The 20367-nt window shown below is 33.7% G+C and overlaps 3 protein-coding genes across 5 annotated transcripts; 1 reads left to right on the top strand and 2 right to left on the bottom strand.

The window, feature by feature from the left end:
- Nucleotides 1-2032: 2032 nt before the first annotated feature.
- On the bottom strand, nt 2033-4476 carry LOC133679960 (uncharacterized). Its single transcript, XM_062102709.1, has one exon. It carries the CDS (start codon nt 3788-3790, stop codon nt 2474-2476), a length of 1317 nt encoding a protein of 438 aa, XP_061958693.1. The 5' UTR covers nt 3791-4476; the 3' UTR covers nt 2033-2473.
- A 2692-nt stretch (nt 4477-7168) lies between these two features.
- On the bottom strand, nt 7169-11266 carry LOC133674794 (uncharacterized). Of its 3 annotated transcripts, none has more exons than XR_009835273.1 (4): nt 11022-11266; nt 9280-9418; nt 8223-8327; nt 7169-7837 (listed from the first exon to the last, which is right to left on the bottom strand). XR_009835273.1 is itself a non-coding variant. In XM_062096046.1 (3 exons), the coding sequence occupies exons 1-3, from the start codon at nt 11027-11029 to the stop codon at nt 7468-7470; spliced, it is 483 nt and encodes a 160-aa protein (XP_061952030.1). In that variant the 5' UTR covers nt 11030-11261; the 3' UTR covers nt 7169-7467. The 3 variants fall into 3 exon arrangements, 1 of the variants encoding a protein (XP_061952030.1); XR_009835272.1 differs by lacking the exon at nt 9280-9418 and adding an exon at nt 10468-10579 and having other exon boundaries at nt 11022-11265; XM_062096046.1 differs by lacking the exon at nt 9280-9418 and having other exon boundaries at nt 11022-11261.
- Nucleotides 11267-14039: 2773 nt separating this feature from the next.
- On the top strand, nt 14040-16504 carry LOC133701799 (ankyrin repeat-containing protein P16F5.05c-like). The gene is made up of 6 exons (XM_062125896.1): nt 14040-14205; nt 14298-14385; nt 15384-15448; nt 15853-15921; nt 16003-16052; nt 16145-16504. The coding sequence occupies exons 1-6, from the start codon at nt 14128-14130 to the stop codon at nt 16254-16256; spliced, it is 462 nt and encodes a 153-aa protein (XP_061981880.1). The 5' UTR covers nt 14040-14127; the 3' UTR covers nt 16257-16504.
- Nucleotides 16505-20367: the final 3863 nt, after the last annotated feature.

Raw genomic sequence — 20367 nt, 5'->3', positions numbered from 1 at the left:
TTAATTTGAACTAATATGTATGAGTATTACATTAAAACTTAATATGACTATGTTTGATGTAAGATATTCATGTTTATTTCTTAATACTTCTTTGATATATATTAAAGGGATATTACAGGAATAATTGCCTATACCCGTAAAAAAAAAAAAAAAACAATCTTTATCCAAAAAATCTATCAAAATATTTTTGTATTTATTTATCTTTTTTAAAAAATCTTCATACCAAAAAACCCAAATATCTAACTCTTACTTGGTTAAAAAAATCTTAAAACCATAAACTAATTTGGCTTTCTTCATATGAAAAAAAAAACATATTTTAAGCTTTTAAAATTGAAAAAAAAATTAATAGGTTTTTATTTATGAAAAATTTCACAAGGTTATATCTCTATAATATTATATGACATATATATTTATATTTTATAAAATAAACTATATATGAATATAAAATATAATAAAAAAATTCATCATTACACTTTTTAGATTTTATTCTTTTATTGTAAGTGATTAAATATTTATATTTAATATTTTTCATATATTAAATAAATTTAAAAAAAAAATTAATTCATTAATAAATTATTTTCCAGTTCATTTTCCATAATATAATCAAACACTAGAAAGTGTTTTCCAGTTCATTTTCCATTATACTACCAAATATCGAAAAATACTTTCCTGGAATTCACTTTTCTGGAATTCACTTTTCCTGGAATTTACTTTTAAAAAAAAAATTACTTTCCTGCAAACAAACGGGGCCTTAAATTCACAATTTACAAATTGCAAAGACTGAAAAATAAGAGGTTAGATGGGCTTACCAATAACTCTTCAGGGCCACAAATTAAGCATCGAGATCTAACCTAAAAGAAATTATGCCATGACTGCATAGACTCGCCCACCTCCCGGTTTAGGGGTGCCAATGTCCTGTGGCGTATTGGGCCAACAAGGCACCTGGGCCCAAATCTTGGGTGCATGCTCTGGAATTATGGGCCGCTAAGGTAGTCCAAGTCTACATTAAGGCCCATGGTTGCCTGCATCCATACTCATACATGCAAAAATGCTTATAGGTTCGGTCTAGGTGTATAAAACCCCTAGCCCATCAAAATTAATTATTAATTTTAGAGTATATTTGATTGATGTTATAGTAAATCTAAACTCTAAATTAATCATTATTTTTAGCGCTAGTTTAGTATAGTGATTATTACTTTTTAAAGTATTTTTTATTTGAAAATATATTAAAAAATTATTTTTTAAAAAATTATTTTTGACATTAACATATCAAAACAATATAAAAACATAAAAAAAATAATTTGAAATAATTTTTTTAACATACCAAAAAAAAAAAAACAGCTCTTCATTATGTCAGCTTGAGGGATAAGAGTGGTATGAATTAGGTGCACATTACTGGATAAAAAAAAAGGTGCACCATGCATTAAGACTTAGATTATCATGGGAGCCACAAGATTTGCACACACAAAATCAACCCTATACACTGTGGTGAATTGAGCATAGAAACGGCACCTCGGATTCCTACTCTTTCCAAGACCTATTTAAACGTGATTGATTGTATATTAATTTTGAATTATATGCAAAGTGCGTGGAAAATGATCTTAATCTGCCCCACCATTACAATTAATGCTATCCACCACGAAATTTAGTGGTTTCAACAGATTTACTGCAATGCTTGCTTTTCCACCCTTTATCATGACCTGGGAATCATATATCTTCTGCTCTCCACACACAAAATGATACTTCGAAAGCATCCTCATGTTCTAACAGCATGCATGAACAAGAACAATTCATCAGCCTACTATTGCCTTTGATGACTCTTAGCATTGATGAGTAATGGAAATACTTAACAACTAAGCAAGACAAACCTCCTTTTATGAAATTGTTTCCTTGCTAGTCAAAGAACCTCCAAAAGAGTTTCTTTTTAAATATGAAAAACTCAAAACCCAAACTAAGATTTAAATTCAAACATGCAAAAGCTCATATCATTGTCAATATTAACTTTTTAACAAATAAGTGATATTTCATGATATAGCATTGTAATCATGTCACTCTCTATGGGCATAAATTTGTTTTTGACGTTTTACATATAAAATCCTGTAAGCTAAACCTGCAGAGATGTCTTAGTGGACTCAAGATCCCCATTTACAGCATACAAACCTTGGGAACCCTTCAATACGGATACAGTTATTATTACATAGTTGAAAACATGTGAAATGTCCCGAATGCTTGAAAAACAAAGATTTACTAACCACCCACACAACTAGATAGCAGAACACATCTCAGGTATGCGTTTGTGAAGGTTAATGAAGTGAAAGATCTTAGAAGAAATTGTCGTGACGAGAAAAAAAAAGGAAGTTAAGAAACAATAAGAATATTTCGAATCATAAAAACCTCTGAAGAAGCCGATAATTGAACTCCATTTCCTGATAGGACAAAGCAAGGTAACATATGCAGCAGAAAGGGTTATTGATTAGAAGAATGCGCGGCTACCATAAAACACTCGCCCTCCGTCCTTTTTCTTTTTCTCAAGCTCTAGTTTATTGCTAAGACTTTGAATCACATCACCACGATCTACAGATTCCAGCTTGTCAAGATCCATAGGTAGCTCCATCTTGGCCAAGGATTCTGTGAATTGTTGCATGCTCCTCATGTACATATCTACTATTTGCTGCTGCATTGCAGACTGTTCGGCCTCGAGATTGATATTTCCTAGGGGGGATGAAAATACTTGACCAAATTTAACAGGACTCATGTTTCCTTCCTTCCTGCTCTCCTCCTCCTTGCTTGTAAAATCTGATTCCTTTTCGTCTCGGACTTCATTTCCCTTCTTTGATGTTGGTGTGTCAGGACAAGCACAGGAGTTATGATTAGCCTCCGTTGTGATCGAAACGTTAAGAGAGCTTGAGAATCGACCACCCAAACGACTCTTCCTATCAACCGAGTCAGAAGAATTTCTGTCATCGCTCAGGCTTGTTGTCGTAGAGCTCAAGAAACTGGAATTTTGGATGCTGCCACTAGGTGAAGAGGAACCGCCTTGATTTTGCTCGGAGGAATTTATGTTCATTTCACAATCATGAATAGCAGGTTGCGGAGAGGCACCGAGGTGAAGAAATGAGCCAGGCCTGGAACCCAAGTCATCAAAATATTCTGAGACCATTAGCTGATTCTCTCTAACAACATTGATATCAGGAAATTCAATTCTCGAATACTCAACTGGGTCCAGAATAACTTCTGATACCTTTCTATCAAGAAGCACGACCTCTGATGATATCGAAGATTTGGCAGCTGTTGTTGAGGGCTTGACAGGAAAAGATGTGCTTAAGGAGAGAGACAATTTGATAGTGCCAGCGGGAGAGTGAAAGAGGTCAGTGGAGGAGAGGCTGTAATCTTGCGTCACCTTTCCTTTTCCAGAAACTTGTGAAATAGGGACCAAAGCAAATCCTAGAAGCTGATCTTCCATGTAGTTTCTAGCTCTACTAAGCATCCAAATCTCACATTTGAGGACTGCATCGAGTTGAGCGAGTTTCATCATCAAGTTTTCATTGAATTCTGGGTTTTTTCCACCTCTATTGATAATTCTAGTTGAAAGGGTCTCATCAGGATTATAAGTTAGAGAGAATTTTGCATAAACATCTTGGTTATCATAGATACATATGTTGTGAATATTCCTGGCATGATGAACATAGATTTCAAGAATCCCACAGAACTCAGAATCGGCATCTGCATCGCCCATCGTGTTTAAATTTGGATTATACCTGAACCCAGTTGATTGATTGAAAGAATCCATCGAAAGAAAGTTAAATCCTCAATGTGATGCTCCAAGGAAGTTTCTATACTATATCCTCCTTGGTTCAGAGTTGGCAAGAAAGCTCCGATAAATGAGAGAAGAGAACAAAACAGAGCCGACACAAAGAACAATCTATGAAACAATGATATATTGGAAGATCTTGTTCCTACATGTGTATCCCATTTGATAAGAAGGCTTTTTTAATAAGCTTTGTAAGATAAATGAATGGAATTAAACGCAAAATGTGGTAATAGGAAGAATGTTTTAAAGGGAAAGAAAACAAAACAGAACAAATCAGGGCTGTTTCAGATAGCAGATTGATTACTTATAACGCACTGGAAGCCTTTCTCTCTAGTTTCCAATCCTTTTTTGGATCGTGTTGACATCATCATAAATCCATGAATTCAAGGAAAAGACTGGACATAAAGGAAAACAAAATGGAGACAGGCAGAGAGAGACTTGCGGTGGAATAAAAGAGTTTGCTTTGTGCAAGTTGAAGAGGTGGGTGAGGATGTAGGTGGTAGGTTAGAATCAAAAGAGAAGGAAGGGAAAAAAACCAAAGATGGGGATGATATTGTTGATGATGATGGTATGGCTTGTTTTCATATGCCACTTCTTTTCCTGCTGTATTCTTTTTCTATAGGAAGTGGTGGGTGGGGGATTGAGATTTTTGGAAGGCTTCGCTTTGCTTGACATTGCAGCTTCCACTCCCAGTGGACTTTTGCTCCACTGAGGTAATTGGAGGCCCCACTTTCTGGTCCCATTTTTCATTATCATTTTCTCCACCTATCTCCCTCTCACAGATGCTCTCCTAAGCTTCGAGACAAAATAATCCCGTCTGTCCTCCCTCTACCATATTCAAGGCTTTATGGGGAGAAATCATCTCAAAAATAATCCCATGCCAGCAGGCTGTGGAAAAAACCAAGGTTCGAGTGCTACTGAGAAAATCTACAGACTTTCAACTACACATGCATGCAAATTAACCCTTGCAAAGTTCCCTGGCCGCAAGGGGAAAAGCACGAGGTTAACTGATCAATATAAACAGCTTAAAGCACCAGCAAACTATTCAAACCTTGCAACTGCTTCCCTTGAATGCTACTTTGTAGACTGTAGAGTATAAGCGATGTGATGAAGCTCCTTTGGTTTATGGTTAATCCTAATCTTGAACAATGAAATGATAGGACTGGCCTAATGTTAGGACGTCTAATCTGGCATGGCTAATTGAGTTCGAAAGTAACTATAGATGATCTTGGTTTGCTAAGACATGTCTCCATCCATAGCGCTGGACCTGCTATCATTAAATGAAACCTAACCTTAAAGGATAGGAGGTGTTAATATTGAATGAAACTTAACAAAGGGCCTCCAAATCATAGTTCATGTCTTATATATATATATATATATATATATATAAAGAATACCAAGATATTATTCTTATTGATAGCAGGAATTATCAAAAATATGAAGAGGAAAAAGAAAGAGCGACTTTCCTAACATTGAATTCATACGTTCAAAAGGAGATTGCCATGATCGGTTACAAAGTCTTGACACCTTAGCTTAGGGGAGCAATATTTCTTGATAGTAGCCAGTGCAAGATTCAAACTTAAGCTGGCATGCGTGTGGACTGAAATGAAGTCCACAGCTTGCAATTTCTTGATAGTCATGGGAGTATTTTTGATTCCCACTATCAATTAAACTTAGAAAGAAAAAAAAACGGTGTGAAGTTCTGGGCTACGTAACACTGATATTGTCTTTCATTTCTTCGAAAAACTGAGGAAACCCTTTTCATGCCTAACTGGAAAATGCATTTTCTTTTCCTTTCTGGGAAAGAAAGAAAAAGTTTAATTAGTTCGGAAAGGCACTCAAGTAATATCTGTCAAAGGAATTGAAATGTCCCGAGTTGGTGGCAATGTGCTTTCATCCAATAGCTGGTGTAGGGCCTGATCCAGTGATTAGAAAGTCGAGCAATAATAAGAACGCAATTCGTGACTAGAATTCTTCATCTCCTGGGGCCTCTGTGCTTCATCCTCCTCCTCCTAAAAGGTTTGGTAGTTAAGAAAGGATGATGGCTGGCCTGACTTTGACTTGAGAATGTATACTATAGCCTTCTTATTTCTCAATCGAGCTTTAATTCATGACAGTCTCCGTATTGTCATTATTACAAAATAATTGTAGCAATACAAGTGGTGTAATCAAATGCGCTTCTTGTGGAAATACTTTATACAAATACTTCGAATTTATTAATTACATGTTCCAGCCCAAGGGTGCATATCTAGCTGAAAATCATATTTATTCCTTTTCGCTCAAAATATTATTTCCATGATCAGTGTGATACTGACGTATTTAATATTATGGTAATAATTGTTTTTTAAAATATTTTTTATTTGAAAAAAATAAAAATATATATATATATATATATATATTATTTTAAAAATTACTAGATAAAAATAATCTTAAAAAAAATCAAATTCTTTTAAAGCGGTGTTTGAAAACAATGAGTTATAAACTCAGTCGTGACTCCTAATACATATTAGGCGGATACTGGAAAACTGATATGGGCCTTTACATGGGCCTTATACTTGCAAACAAGGAGCAATAATACAGCTCAAGGCTCAACAGGATTCCTTCACCGGACCCACCATTTCCGACCAGACACGTTCCTCGCTCAGTCTTGAGTCTCTCAAACTTCTCTTGCTGCAGACAAAAGAAAGCTCAACTAAGGCATCATTGCCACGAGACTTTCGTGAAAATTAAGATCATGTTTAATTTTAAAAAAAAATATTTTTTTTATCTCCAGTTTTCTTTTCCATTTATAGCTTTAATTCTCCATCAAAATATATAGAAATACTTATATACAGCTGTTTATTCAATTTTATTTTTTAAAAAATTGTTATAACTTGGATGAAAAAAATTATTCACTAATTAATTTTATTATCTTTCCAAGTAATTCAGAAAATTGTTATTAACTTTTAATGAGAGAGACTCGATAAACGTCGAGAAAATGTTCAGCAGAACTACCTAGTAATATGGAGAATAATTCTCTAGATAGAAAAGAATCATACAGAAAACAAAATCCTATCTTTTGGAGATTTTCTTTTTTAAAAAAATGAGTTATTTACCAAGTAAATAAAAAATTGCCCTAATCAACGTCAGAGATACAGAGCTCCACCAAAATAGATAATCCATCAGCACAAATGATTCTGGAAAATTCATTTTCAACCTAGGTAGGCACTCACTTGTTAAACCTATAACAACAGAAATAAATAGAACTGCTGCACAGAAGTCGCAGTGGTGACTCGATCCAAATGCCACAGCACAGGAACGTCCATCTGATAATTAGCTCGACCAGGAGTCCCTAAACAGCCGTCAAACAATGCAATATAATCTCTGGAATATTGCAAATCCCAGTCAACTTGTAATTAGTGACAAGTTTAAGAAATACATGGTGTTAGCAAAGCAACTGCAATATGACGTTATGAACTTCATTGTGAGTTGAATCAAACAGCGTTAAATCTTGAAAGAACATGAACCTGATATTTCATCACCAACCACGGACCCCATCTCCTAGACGCTATCCAACTACCATGTCATTATTCCAGAGTTAAAGCATGGAAATACTGTACAAGTGAGAGGTTCACTGTTTCTGGCTTATGAAGAAACAGACAGAAATGGACAGAGAATCACTTCCTGCCCAACCTTGCCAAATGCTGCTGATGTTTTGATGCAGCAGCCTTGTCAGCAGCTTCATGCTTGAGTGTCCTCTTCGCCCGTCTCCCGGTTCTATCTTTTCCAGCCTCTTTCTTCTTAGGTTCACATGAAGTGCCCGCCCCTGAGTCCTTGAAAACTGCTTGATACACTGGCCTTGCTTCTTGATGCCCTGCCCTAACATAGCCATTATCTCCCCACCTCATATTTCCAATGCGAAGATTGGATGAACTGCTCAGGTACACTTCATCTAGATCATCATCATGATCCTCCACAGTCAAAGTCATGAACCATGAGGCTCGAAGGAGGAGGCAAACACTTTCCTCAAACATGTAATCCTGGATGCTGTTAAAAAACAAAAATATATTAAAATGACATAAAGTAGGGCTTGCTTTGGCAAAATATGGGGAACAAATGGCAATACCACCCCCAAACTTATATAAGCCAAGTTTGTATATTTTGATCAAATTATCCAACTAAGAGAGCGTTTGAGACCTTGGTAGCATTTGCTTTTCAAAGTGTTTTTCGCTTCGAAATACATCAAAATAATGTTTTTTTTAAAAAAAAATTATTTTTAACATCAGCACATCAGAACGATCCAAAAACACAAAACAAATTAATGTGAAGCAAAATTCATTTTAAAAAAGAAAATCAGTTGAAACGCTGTCCCAAATGGACTCTAAGTGACCACATACAGAGTGTAATCCATGACTGTGTAAAAGATTTAAACCTGCCATCAAGAGAGCGGTGAATATTGAGAAACTCAAATGGATGTTTGCACTGAGGACAAGTTGGATTCTTAGTGTATGTGGACCATCTAAGGATGCACGTCACACTGCACAAAACAAACAACAAAAAGAACCATGAATATTAACTACTTGAAGTCATGCAGTGTTGAAATTTGTTTAATAGTTTTTCACACTATCAATGTTAGAGGAAATTGTCAACATATCACCAATGCTTGCAAGGGTTCCAATAGGTACATGGTATATGCTATAATCGACCATGATTCTTCAGCAGGTATGTCAAGCTAATAAATTCAACATGTTGAAACTAATTCTTAGTGAGGAACACCATATAAGCATACACCTTGACAAAGCTACGAAGACGAGAAGAAAAATCATCCATGACATGAATAGATGGATCATTCAATTTCTCACATCTATAATAATCATTGTGCAATTCTTCAACACCAAAACAAAGAACTCATGCAGCATTGTATTCAGCAAAGCCCACTTCAAAACTAATGAAATACATCTATTCTGCATAAAAAGGATAAAGAGAGATTTATACAGATTTAAGAAGAGAAACTCTGTTCAAAAGACATTTCTTTATACAGCATAAAGAACGGATGCAAGTGTGATTAATAAATGGCACAAACAATGAAAGTGCAGGAACAAATATGAAGCTGCAAAGACAGAGACCAGATGATTTTAACGCAAAGTTAGAACCTACTTGCAGAAATGAGCCAGAGAATAAATGTAAGACTGCCTTAAACTCATATCTGACACCTAATATACCATCAATATACAGCTGTAAGAACTACAATGTTCAAAATTGCATTTCATGAAGAATTCATACATGATTTGCAGATGGAACTCAAGTATAAGCAGAAGCTCTGGAATTGGGACTGTTAAGGCATGTAGTTAGCACATGAATGAATTATGACAAAGTATAAGAGTGCAAATCTTAGCATGTGAACGGAAAAAGTTTTATGAAGAATAAACCTAAGTGACTGGAAACTATCAATAATACTAGCTGGCAGAGACAAATTAAATTAAACATACCTCTTCTATTAATTCCAGCAAACTGACTAATATAAACCAGGTTTCATAAAGCAACATTGTAAGCAAAGGAGTTTTAAATTTTCTCCTCAACAGTGATGAAGTGCCAGCCTCATAGCACAGATGCAAGTCACCACAAATTCTTTAAAAAACAAAAGAAAAAACAAAAGTAGAAAATTAGCTTACATGTTATAGGAAGAAGTATAATATATGCATTAAAAATGAAGGCAATAAAAATGAAAGCCATGGGACACAATAAGTTTCAGGCAGCCATTAATTTGGATCCATCGTGTGTCATGAATGAAAAAAAAAATGATGTAACACATCAGCAGAGTCACAGAAACAATAGGTGATATCCCGCCCCCATATCTGTGCAGAAATAACCAGACTCAAGCAATTTCAAGCTTCACCGAGCACTTTGTTTTCATAGGTGATAATACAGAGCCCTATCTATCTGCAGCCCAAAAACGCTTGAGGAGAAACAAAACATAGCAATAAATCAATTGGGTTTTAAAAAAATTACACAGACAGGCAGCAACTTAAGAGGACCTCTTGCTTGGATTTCCTTTGAGCCTAGGACCTACACAATCACACTACATTTTATGACTACTTGAGCCAAGGACTGATCGCAGCACAGCTGTAAAAGGAGCAACACTACATTGTACAATGGCCTCGTCAGTGAAAACCAAATGAACTATCAGCTACACCTGCTGATATGATTCCTAAGACATTCTCTTGATATTTATTCCCAGCCCCTTGGACAAAATTAGGAGAAACTTGTCTGCATTGTAGTAAGAAAGAAGTACCAAAAAAAGTTTACTTCTACTAATATGTTTCTATCTTTTTCAAGCTTTTGCGTATTATCCCTAATACAAGACTATTTAATTCCAGAGCATGCCAGCATCATTTTTCAAACTGAACTTGTATTGTGGCAGAGCACATTTCCAGCTTCCACGTTCTTAATCTTAACGAAACATATATGATGTATCATCCTCCATGAACAAATAAGAAGAATTTTAAAAAAATAACCAACAGAAGACTCTCTGGTCAAGAAGCCAAAATGTCTAGAGAAGCCTCTCAATCATACCATTCAAGTGCATCAAAATTAACCAATGCTGCACGCATGCTCGCAACCTTTAAATCATAATTAGATCAGAATAAATCATACTACCCAATACGCATGCTCGCAACCTTTAACAAGAGCAGTTTCCTGAAGTACAATCTTATCCAAGCATATAGCACAAATCCCACCATGATTCCCACATGCCCTTTCACTACTCTCCACTTTACTCTCCATTTCACCCTGAAACCAAAATCCTGATAAATTTAATTCACCAATAACTTCAGAAATACCATCCATTTCCCTCCAAAAGCAAAAAGTCTCAAGAAACCAACCAACTTGTACCAAACCAATCTAGCAAACCCAAGGCAGCCAAAACTACCAAAAGGGTCTCTGATTATCTTAAAATCAGCTTTATAAGCTGTAAATGAACTGCAGTACTTCAAAATTAACGGTTTCAACGTACTTGCAATAATATTATATGAATCAGTTACTAAGAATTGCTAACGTTTTGTTTACTAAGAATTCAATTACCAGACAAAAAATAACAACACGGGATTCACCTACTCCTTCAATTTCTTCTTAATTCTCCGTAATAACAAAAACCCAGAATTTTAAAATTAAAAAAAAAAAAAAGCAAAAGAAGAAGACAGAACCGGATCTAAAAGGTCAAGAAAGGAGGTACCTGATCATGAAGGGAGTAAAGTAATCGGTGACCGTCGATGTTGATGACCGATGTCATGGTTTTTGATAAATTTAATTTAATTATTTACAACAAAAAAATAAAAGTTAATTGCAGTTTTTTAGCTGTACTAATCTAGATTTCTAAATTAAAAATATAATCTAAAAGATTTATAGAGGAAGAGAGATAAAAAAGAAAGGAAAGGTCTAAAGAATGACTCTGTCCAGATTGGTGTCAATTTTTAACAAATTTTTGGGTATATCAATTTTCTTTTTCTTTTTTTTTCTGGTTTCCAAATTTCTCGGGTTGTGCACCCGACCATACGGTGTCGTGTGGGCATATTCCAAGCACACACGTGTCTCTTCCCTCCTCTCCTTTCTTTTTTTGTTTTTTCCGAGTGATTGATATAAAATTATATTTTTATGATAAGAAGTATTTTTGTAGTAATTTACTACCTCAATTAAGATTAATTCTTCTTTTTTATGATTTTAAAAATGTATCTTGATCATTCATAAAAAATCAAATATTTTTAATAACTAGATTAATCCTTCAAGATTATAATTATAGAACTATAAATTTATTTATCTGATTTTATTAAAGATACATTATTCATTCTTATTGTTTTTACAATTTAAGTTATGAATTTTTTAATGTTGAGTTGATGATTAAAGTTTTATAATAAAATAAAAGATAATAGGAGACTAATTGGTTTGTTAGTTAGGAGATCTCCCTTAAAATTGGATTAATAAAAGGTTATAAGTTCATAATATATGAATTTTTTGGATCGAGAATATAATTGAAAATGCTATTATTGTTAAAAATAAAAAATTATTATTATTATTATTATTAAAATTTATGTGGCAATTACATCATATCTAGGGTTAAATAATATGATAAGCTAGAAATTAAATTGGTTATCAAAACTGTAACATAGCGTGTGAACTTATTTATGATAGACTCGTGTTATGGTATTTTGGATAATTTAAGTGTATTTTATTTGAAAAGATATTAAAATAATATATATTTTTATTTTAAAAAAATATTTTTAAAATTAATGCATTAGAACGTTTTAGAAATATAAAAAAATAAAATTTACAAATTTACGGTGCAAACCAGCCCAAAACGATGGCAATTTAGGAAAGCACGCCAAAAAAAACACGTGGGGATTCTGTTTGGCACGAGTTTTGAGGATGACTTTGAATCGTAACCTCACACGTGGAACCAATTATGACATGCAGCAGTAATTAATCAATTACATGATCTCGGTTATTAAACTAATTAATCACAATAAGCAGGCTCATTACAAGCACCAATCAAATTACTTTGATTTGATCAATCCAAGTAATAATTTTCCTTGCACGGTGAAAAATTAAATTTAATTCTGCATGCGTGAATAGTGATTTGTAACGTTTACTATTATTTTCCTTGTTTATGGATGGGATGGTGCTATGCTCTCAAGAGATAAGATAAAAAAATAAAGATAAAATTATATTTAATAATGATGTATAGAGTAAAGTAATTATTTCTATATTATCATAATAAATAAAATATTTAAAGACAAAAAATGGGGGAATGAAAAAAATAGCTAGCATAGTCCTTTAATTTTATGGTATGTATAATTTAATCCTTAAATCATTTTCTTGCAATCACTCCTTCTTGTATAAATATTTATTTTAATTAAATTGGTCGATTTTTTTATCAAATTAAAAATAAATGAATGGTAAATAATATTAAAAATAGAGAAATAATGATTTTTATTCATGGCATTGGAAAAGCTTCTTCCTTCCGGTGGATTTTGCCTTAAAATCAAATTTAAATAGGACAAGAATCAATCCTTCTGATATTCAACACACACCAAACACATCACAGCTTGTAATGTCTTGTCTAAAATAGACACCATACACATCACACCTGTCCTGTCCTGTCAAATGTAACAAAAGCTACCGCATACTGGCACAAGTTACGTGTAAAATTTATTAGAGATTACCTTTTTTTTAACTTCTGAATTTATTTTAAAAAAATTATTAATTTGAGTTTAATAAATTTTAAAATTATTAAAAATTTATATGATTATTAATTTTAAAATTTGTATAATTAACCAAGTACATCATTATTGAGGAACACTATGGCTATGCTTGTTTATCGGAAATCACTTTTCAAATTTTTCTGTATTTATTTGACATTAGAAAAGTTGGACAACAGAAAACACTTTTCAGTCAAGGAAAAATTTAACTTTGTTTTTAGAAAAGTGTTTTCCTGCAAAATTTGAACGGAAAACACTTTATGAAAGTTGTGAAAAATTTAGAAATATCATATTATTTGTTGATTATATCAAATTTGGTCCTCAAACTTTTGATTGTTATGTATATTTTATTTTGAATATTTATTTTTCAATTTTATTTTTTAAAATTTAATTTTTATATTAAATTTGGTCCTCATTTTTATAATAATTATTTAATTTTTCCTTATCATTTTTTATCTATTAAATTTGGTCCTCATTCTTTTAATTGTTACTTATTTTTTTTAAATAGTTTATGAAATGTTAATTATTATTATTTTAATTTCTTTATCTTTTATTTTTTTTATTTTTTAGATTTGATCTCTATTATTTTGATTATTATTTAATTTATTTGAGATAATTTATAAAATTATATTTTTTTCAATTTCATTCTCATTCAACTTTTTAATTTGTAAGATTTGTTCCTCATTATTTTAATAAACTTGAGAAAAATAAAACATTAATAAGTTATTTTTCATGACATTATCAAACATTTAAATTTTTTTTTTAATTTATTTTTCATTACACTATTTAACATCAGAAAATAATTTATTTTTTCAGAATTCGGAATTTATTTTTGAAAAGGAGCAAACAAACGGGCTACGTTAATTAAAAAAAAAGATTATGTGTGCACTTGGGCTGGCGTCTTTTCCCGGGCTTTCTTCAGCGTCCTATTGAGAACACAACTCGTAACCGGGCTCATAGCCCAGCTTCCAACATGGCATTCAAATGAATCAGTAATTTCTCCGGTGCTGTGCGCACAAAGAAGAAGCGTGGAGCAGAGAAGCCTAATACGGGGTGTGCTCTCTCACAAAACTCCAGAAAGTGAAAATGGGAGTGGGTGCAAACCAGGCAGAGCAGCAAACCCAAATAGAAACAACACCGGAGACTGTTGATGCTTTACTTGAGGTAACATTTCTCAATACCCAATTCTCCATATTTTTTTTCAAGGAAACCGTTTTTTTAGCCCATTGCTCTCATTTTTCTTTTTCTTTTTTCAGGCTGCTAGATATGATGATATTGAGGACATTGCAAGGTTAGCATCTTCTGGGGTTTCTCTTGATTCTAAAGATTCGCTGGGCAGAACAGGTTATCATAGTTTCGTGTATCTTTCGTTTCTTCTATCTTAACTTTCTATTTTGCTTTTGTTACTTTATTATTATTATTATTCTGTTAACGAGCATTTATATAACGATTCATGGCAGTTGTTGCAACACTTATTTGGAAGTTTATGTGTTATGTATGTTTTTTTTTAAAGCACAAGGTTCTCTAATTTTCATTCATCCCATGTAGGCATGTATTCTTATTCTACTTGGGAAACTCTTATTCAATCAATCTCTATTCATTTATAAAACCAGTCGATTCTTGATGCTATCTGGCTTTCAAACTAATGGGTTCCTAGTTGTAGGAATGTTGTAATATAACTTGCAATAGGAGATGATGTTTCGTAGCTCTTTTGGGTATATAATTTTGTGTTAAGGTGATGTTATGTAACATTGTTTCTTGTCCTTTATTTTTTCCTTTATGATGGTGAAATATGAAGTGAAATGTATCTGAAACAGTTTTTTTTACTATTATTATTAAGAGAATGGGAGAGATTATATCAAACAAAATGCAAGAATAGCGTTGGTCTGGAACCACTGCATAAAATTTTCAGAGAAACAGAAATTTTGAAAGTGAAGCAATATACATGTTAGAAATACGGTTCCATAACCAAGCCACACCAGCTTCTGCCAACGAACCTGCAATGATGCTGGCAAATAGACTGAATAAACACAGCTTCCTTATGGACAAGCGTGCTTCATTTTTAATTTTTTTTTTCTAGGTGTTTTTAGTTCCTAATTCATCTTGCTATAAGTTTCTAAAGATATGGCTTGTTTTTTTTATTTTTATGTCTGCGATTAGATGTGAAGAATTTTGGTTTTGATAATCAAAATGGCTAACTGAAGGGGCACAGTCTTTTGATGAATTGGGTTTTTGAGAATTGTTGATTGTCCTCATATTATTCTAGTCTGAGTTTGCTTTTTTGGTGAGTTTTGCACGGTTTAATGGATGTCTGACTTTGCTTCACTGATTTGTGATTGCAGCACTCCATATGGCTGCAGCCAATGGACATCTTGACATTGTGGAGTATCTTATCAGTCAGGGAGTGGTAAGAGTTCATCGTTGATTTTCCTTTTCAAGTGTCTGGGGGCTGGGGGTTTTGGGTGGAGACGGGTGCTGTGGAAAGGGCACACAATTGCAATTCTCGGGAGCATTTGTAGTTATATTTTTTGACGTATGCTCCTAGTTACTTATTTTCTTATGGCTTCAGCAGCTAAATTAGCCGCATTCTTTTCCTAGTCTTAAATTTACTTAGACATACTGTTCTATTGTAGCCTTGACTAGCAGATGTTCTACGGTATTATCTTCCTTCTTGCATTAGTACTTTGCTTCTATTGACATAGACCATAAAGGATTGGAGCATGTTCGGTTTTTTGTTCTGTCCCTGGATTGGATCCTGATTGTAAATGCTTTGGTAAGACCTGTCAAATATTGGAAACTTCCATTGAACAGGATCTCAATGCTGCCAATAAGGAGAAGAATACAGCTCTTCACTGGGCTTGCCTCAATGGTCATATTGAGGTAATTATCATTGTCACTTCCAAAAGCAGTTTTGTTATGCAACATCTTAGGGTTTTTTTTAACAAATATAGGGTTCTGTAGGTGGTTAAGAAATTGATTCTGGCAGGATCGAGTTTAGGCTTTCTAAACAGGTATGTATTTTGAACCTGTAACCTTGAGCTGGTTCTCTGTTTCTCTATCGTGGATGCTAACATTCTCAAATCTACAACTGGATGATTTTCAGCCATGAACGGACCCCAATGGATGAAGCTGTTACTCGGGAAAAAATGGATGTTATTGATGCAATTAATGCAGCTGTGGCACAACTGGAACTTGCTGGTGTTGCAGTTTCCTAGTCTAGGATTTCTCTCATAAATGTAATCCATTAATATTTTTACAGGTGCATCTTTTTTGTCATGGATTGTGCGCGTTAAATTTGAATATTTTGGTTCATATGCTGTGGCTGGTGCTGTCCTTTGACTCCTGCATAAATTTTGTGAGACTTAATTTATCCGGTTCGATCCTTATTTTGTGTGGGGATCATTTTAGGATGACAAAGATGTAAAAGGTGGCTGTCCTGGTTTCTGAAGATGTTGTGAAAGAATTTCCTAGTGAGCAGCATCTTAAATTATGCTTGGCACTAAATGGTGATGCTAGTGGAGGATTAAATGAAAATGATTCTCACTTCTTGATATCTTGGGATTCATCTAATCTAGAGAGACTTATTTTCATAAATTTATTATCACTTGAATTTTAGCTTTTTTTTTAAAAAAAAGGTTATTGGTTTTGGATTTATACAAATTAATCTTAAATTAATTATTAAATTTTTATTTTTATTTTATTTTATTCTTTTTTTTTAACTAAATTAAGTTCTCGAAGTTCGGTGTTTTTTTCATAAAAGATTCCTGATTGTGAATTTTTTTAATTTAACTCTTAATTGGTCCTAAACTTTGATTTTTTTTGTGATTTTACTCCATTTTATGCAATTAACTTTGTTAGAATTAAATTTGATTTTTTAAAATTTTAATCTTCTAAGTTGAGCTTAAATTGACATTCCAAACTTAACTTTTTACTAATTAAGTTTCTAATAAAATTAATTTAACTCATTTAAAGTATAATTAAATCTTTATATTTAATTAAATTTTTTAATTTAACTTAAATTAATTTTTAAACATTACTAAATTTTTAATTTAGCTCATAATTAAATCAAATTAGTTTATTAAAAATCTAGATTTAATTTTTACGTAGATATCTTTAAAAATTATTTAATTTAATCTTAATTTTTATTATTTCCTCAATCTTGGTTACAGTATAGTAGAGCATGAGGCTTTCAATTTTGTTCGAACCTTCTTATCTAGCTTTTGCCAAATGGTATATTATTATTGCTTTTTTTTTTAAAACAAAGAGAAAAAATAAGTTTAGAAGAATAACCCAAAAATAGTCACCAAACATCCGCTTCCTGCATCCCTTGATCCTATTACCGATTCTCAAGCTTTTAAAAATCCCAAATGGTGTGCTGCCATGGATGATGAGCTTGCTGCTCTTGCTCGCAACCGTACATAGGTTCTTGTCCCTCCTTCCAGTCATAATATTGTGGATGGGAAATCATTCAGAAGTTCTGGATGTGGATGATTTACTTGTAACTGGGAATCGTTCTCAGTCCATTCAGAAGTTCGTTGACACTTCTTCTCATCACTTTTCCCTAAAGGATCTTGGTCCCTTGAGCTACTTCTTGGGTGTTGAGGCCATTTCCACTTCTGATGGCATGTTTTTATCTCAACATAAATATGTTCGTGACTTGTTGGCAAAGTTTCATTTAGAAGGCATAAAGGATTCTTCCACCCCAATGTCTTCAACTGGCCATCTAACTCTCAACGATGGTTCTCCTCCAGCTAATGCCACTCAATTTCGGAGCTTGATTGGTGGACTTCAATATCTCCAGCTCACTCGTCCCGATATTGCTTTCGCTGTCTACAAACTTGCACAATTAATGCATGCCCCAACTCAAACTCACTGGACTGCAGCTAAGAGGTTGCTCTGTTACCTCAAACATACAATACTTGGTCTCAATTTATGACGTCAACAACCTTTTGATCTTCGCGCTTATTCCATTGTCGATTGGGCTGGCGACCATGATTCTTACAAGTCTATCACTGCTTTTGTTCTTTTTCTTGGTGGCAATCCAATCTCTTGGTGTTCATAGAAACAAATGACGATATCTCGTTCTTCGACAGAGACAGAATATTGTGCTGTCGCTTCTACCGCTGTTGAAGTCACTTGGGTTCTCATCTCCTTTCTGAGCTTGGTATCAATCTTCAACAATCTCCCACCATTCATTTTGATAATTTAAGTTCCATGTATTTGTGTGTTAATCCCCTCTTGCACAATCGAATGAAGCATGTCGCGTTGGATTATCATTTTGTTAGGGAAAAAGTTGCTGATGTTCTCTCAAAGTTTATCATGTTAATACTCACTCCCAGTTGGCTGATGTTCTTACAAAACCTCTCTCCAAAAGTCGGTTCCTTTATCTTCGATCCAAGATTGGCATTTCAGATGGAATTGCCATCTTGCGAGGGCGTATTGAAGCTCAATCATAGGAGAGCTACTCTTTAGCGTTGTTATCTTTCTATTCAAATATTTGTTTTGATTGTAACTTACTTGACCATATTTTGTGGGATATTCTTTGTAAACTGTATGGGATGTTTATGATCTATATAAATCCCATTCAATGTGTCAAATACTAAGATCATTTTTATTCAGAAATTACTTCTCTTAAGGTCTCACAGAGATGGAAGGTAACTGGTTTGGATGGCCAAATTACAAGTTTCATGTGCTTTTCTCATTAAATTTAGATTTGTAGATGTAATTAGCCAAATCATAAGCGTCTTAAAATTTTTCTATTTGTCCGGGTTGAGAATCCGAATTTGAGCATTTCAATTTCTGGACGCCAGGTTTAAGTTTTCTGCTGATGCGCTATAGCATTTACTGGTAAGAATCACCAAGTACACGTGATTATTTTTAGTGTGATTATGTAGGGATTCCTTTCAGTATGGATGCTGCTTAAACAGAATTCAGAGTCTCAAATGGGATTCTCGCCATTGATTTGTGGTGGGACTTGATTGAACCTACAAATCCAATGGCGCGGATCATTCGATTTCCTTAATTTTTGGTGTATAGGCATAGAATTAAGGTAACTGGTAAGATCGTCAGCACTGGTTTAAAAACTTCTTATAAAAAGAAACCATGACTAAAGGTAGCTAGCTACCCTGCTAAACATTGCTGACCCAAAGATCCTTTTCCAATTATCATAAACAAAGATCGTCTCCAAGCTTACTAGTGTTCATGTAGCTGAACACTCTTCACCTTTAGAGTTGCTGAAAGTGTTCCTCGTCATTTTTGTCCGAAATAAACAAATGGGTCATGCACATCCCGATTACCATTGTATGGCATGAAAGCAGTTCCTGTTTCAAGAAAAAAAACCAAAGCAATTTTGGCCTACATCGCTGAGATTTGATTTATCTCACTGCTAGCTAGTGATTACGAAATAGGGACATAATAAGAGATTCCATGCCACGTTTACATAGAATACAGTATAAATGTAAGTGCAATTGAGCACTAAAAATCATGTTAATTATAATGATACTGCTAAGTGGTTTCTAGAACATTTCATGTGCCATTGCATAAGAGCACCAAGAGTATCAATGATACCAACTTTAACAATATTCTATGCCAACCCTTAATTTATTGATATGGAATAAGACTGCAGATTAATGTTCTTCTTTTGTGTTTACCAGTAGTTTTCTCCATCTTCCAATCATTATCGGCATGCTACGTTAATTCTTTCTCAAAAAGTTTCGGCTGGCTAATATAGTTGGTTCAGATCGGAGTTTCTCACTGCATGTTTCGAGTGTTTTCATTTGTTGCAAAACAGCTATCACAAAATTGAGAGCAGATTCTATCCAGAACATCAGTCTCAGTGTCACTTCCAAAGCTAAATAGTAAAACCCAAATACTGGAAACTGGTCACGTCCATGTACAAGAATCGAGCCTTAGAGAGCTTTTTTTACCCCATTGGAAGAAGCTTTCAGTCGGAATATTTCTTGGACCACCTTCAACATATTGAGATTAAATTCATTTTTTTCCTAATGAAGTTCAAAGTAAGCCAGTCATCTATACTAAAACTAGAGGATTCTTGAAATTAATTTACTCCTCGAGACCTGGCCTGGAATCTTGAACCATAGTGGCTAAAAAGAGAGGACGCTACTTCACTCATTAACCATGTACAAGACAAACTCCTCAAGTCCTTTAATTGAAAGAAGTATACAGATATGGTTTCAAAACACACAACTTCCTTGTAGCTCTTGTCTCCAAAGAGAAAAACGAACTAATAGCTAGAGCTTTTAGCTTTATTTTATTCAATTAATCACGGAAAACAGAAAGTCTATATCACAACGTGTTTTTACTTCC

This window comes from Populus nigra, chromosome 1 (genome assembly GCF_951802175.1).
Source record: "Populus nigra chromosome 1, ddPopNigr1.1, whole genome shotgun sequence".
Lineage (NCBI taxonomy): Eukaryota > Viridiplantae > Streptophyta > Magnoliopsida > Malpighiales > Salicaceae > Populus > Populus nigra.
Note: the sequence above shows the minus strand (reverse complement) of the source record. Positions and strands in the feature narration are given on the sequence as shown.

Bases quoted from the DNA above. Each gene is read 5' to 3' on its own strand.
- LOC133679960 (XM_062102709.1), bottom strand. From the start codon at position 3,790: ATGGATTCTTTCAATCAATCAACTGGGTTCAGGTATAATCCAAATTTA.
- LOC133674794 (XM_062096046.1), bottom strand. The intron at 7,838-8,222 runs GTTTAAATCTTT...GTTTTTTAACAG, and splicing joins CACCGCTCTCTTGATGGCAG to CATCCAGGATTACATGTTTG.
- LOC133701799 (XM_062125896.1), top strand. From the start codon at position 14,128: ATGGGAGTGGGTGCAAACCAGGCAGAGCAGCAAACCCAAATAGAAACA. The intron at 14,206-14,297 runs GTAACATTTCTC...TTCTTTTTTCAG, and splicing joins CTGTTGATGCTTTACTTGAG to GCTGCTAGATATGATGATAT. The intron at 15,922-16,002 runs GTAATTATCATT...AGGGTTCTGTAG, and splicing joins GCCTCAATGGTCATATTGAG to GTGGTTAAGAAATTGATTCT.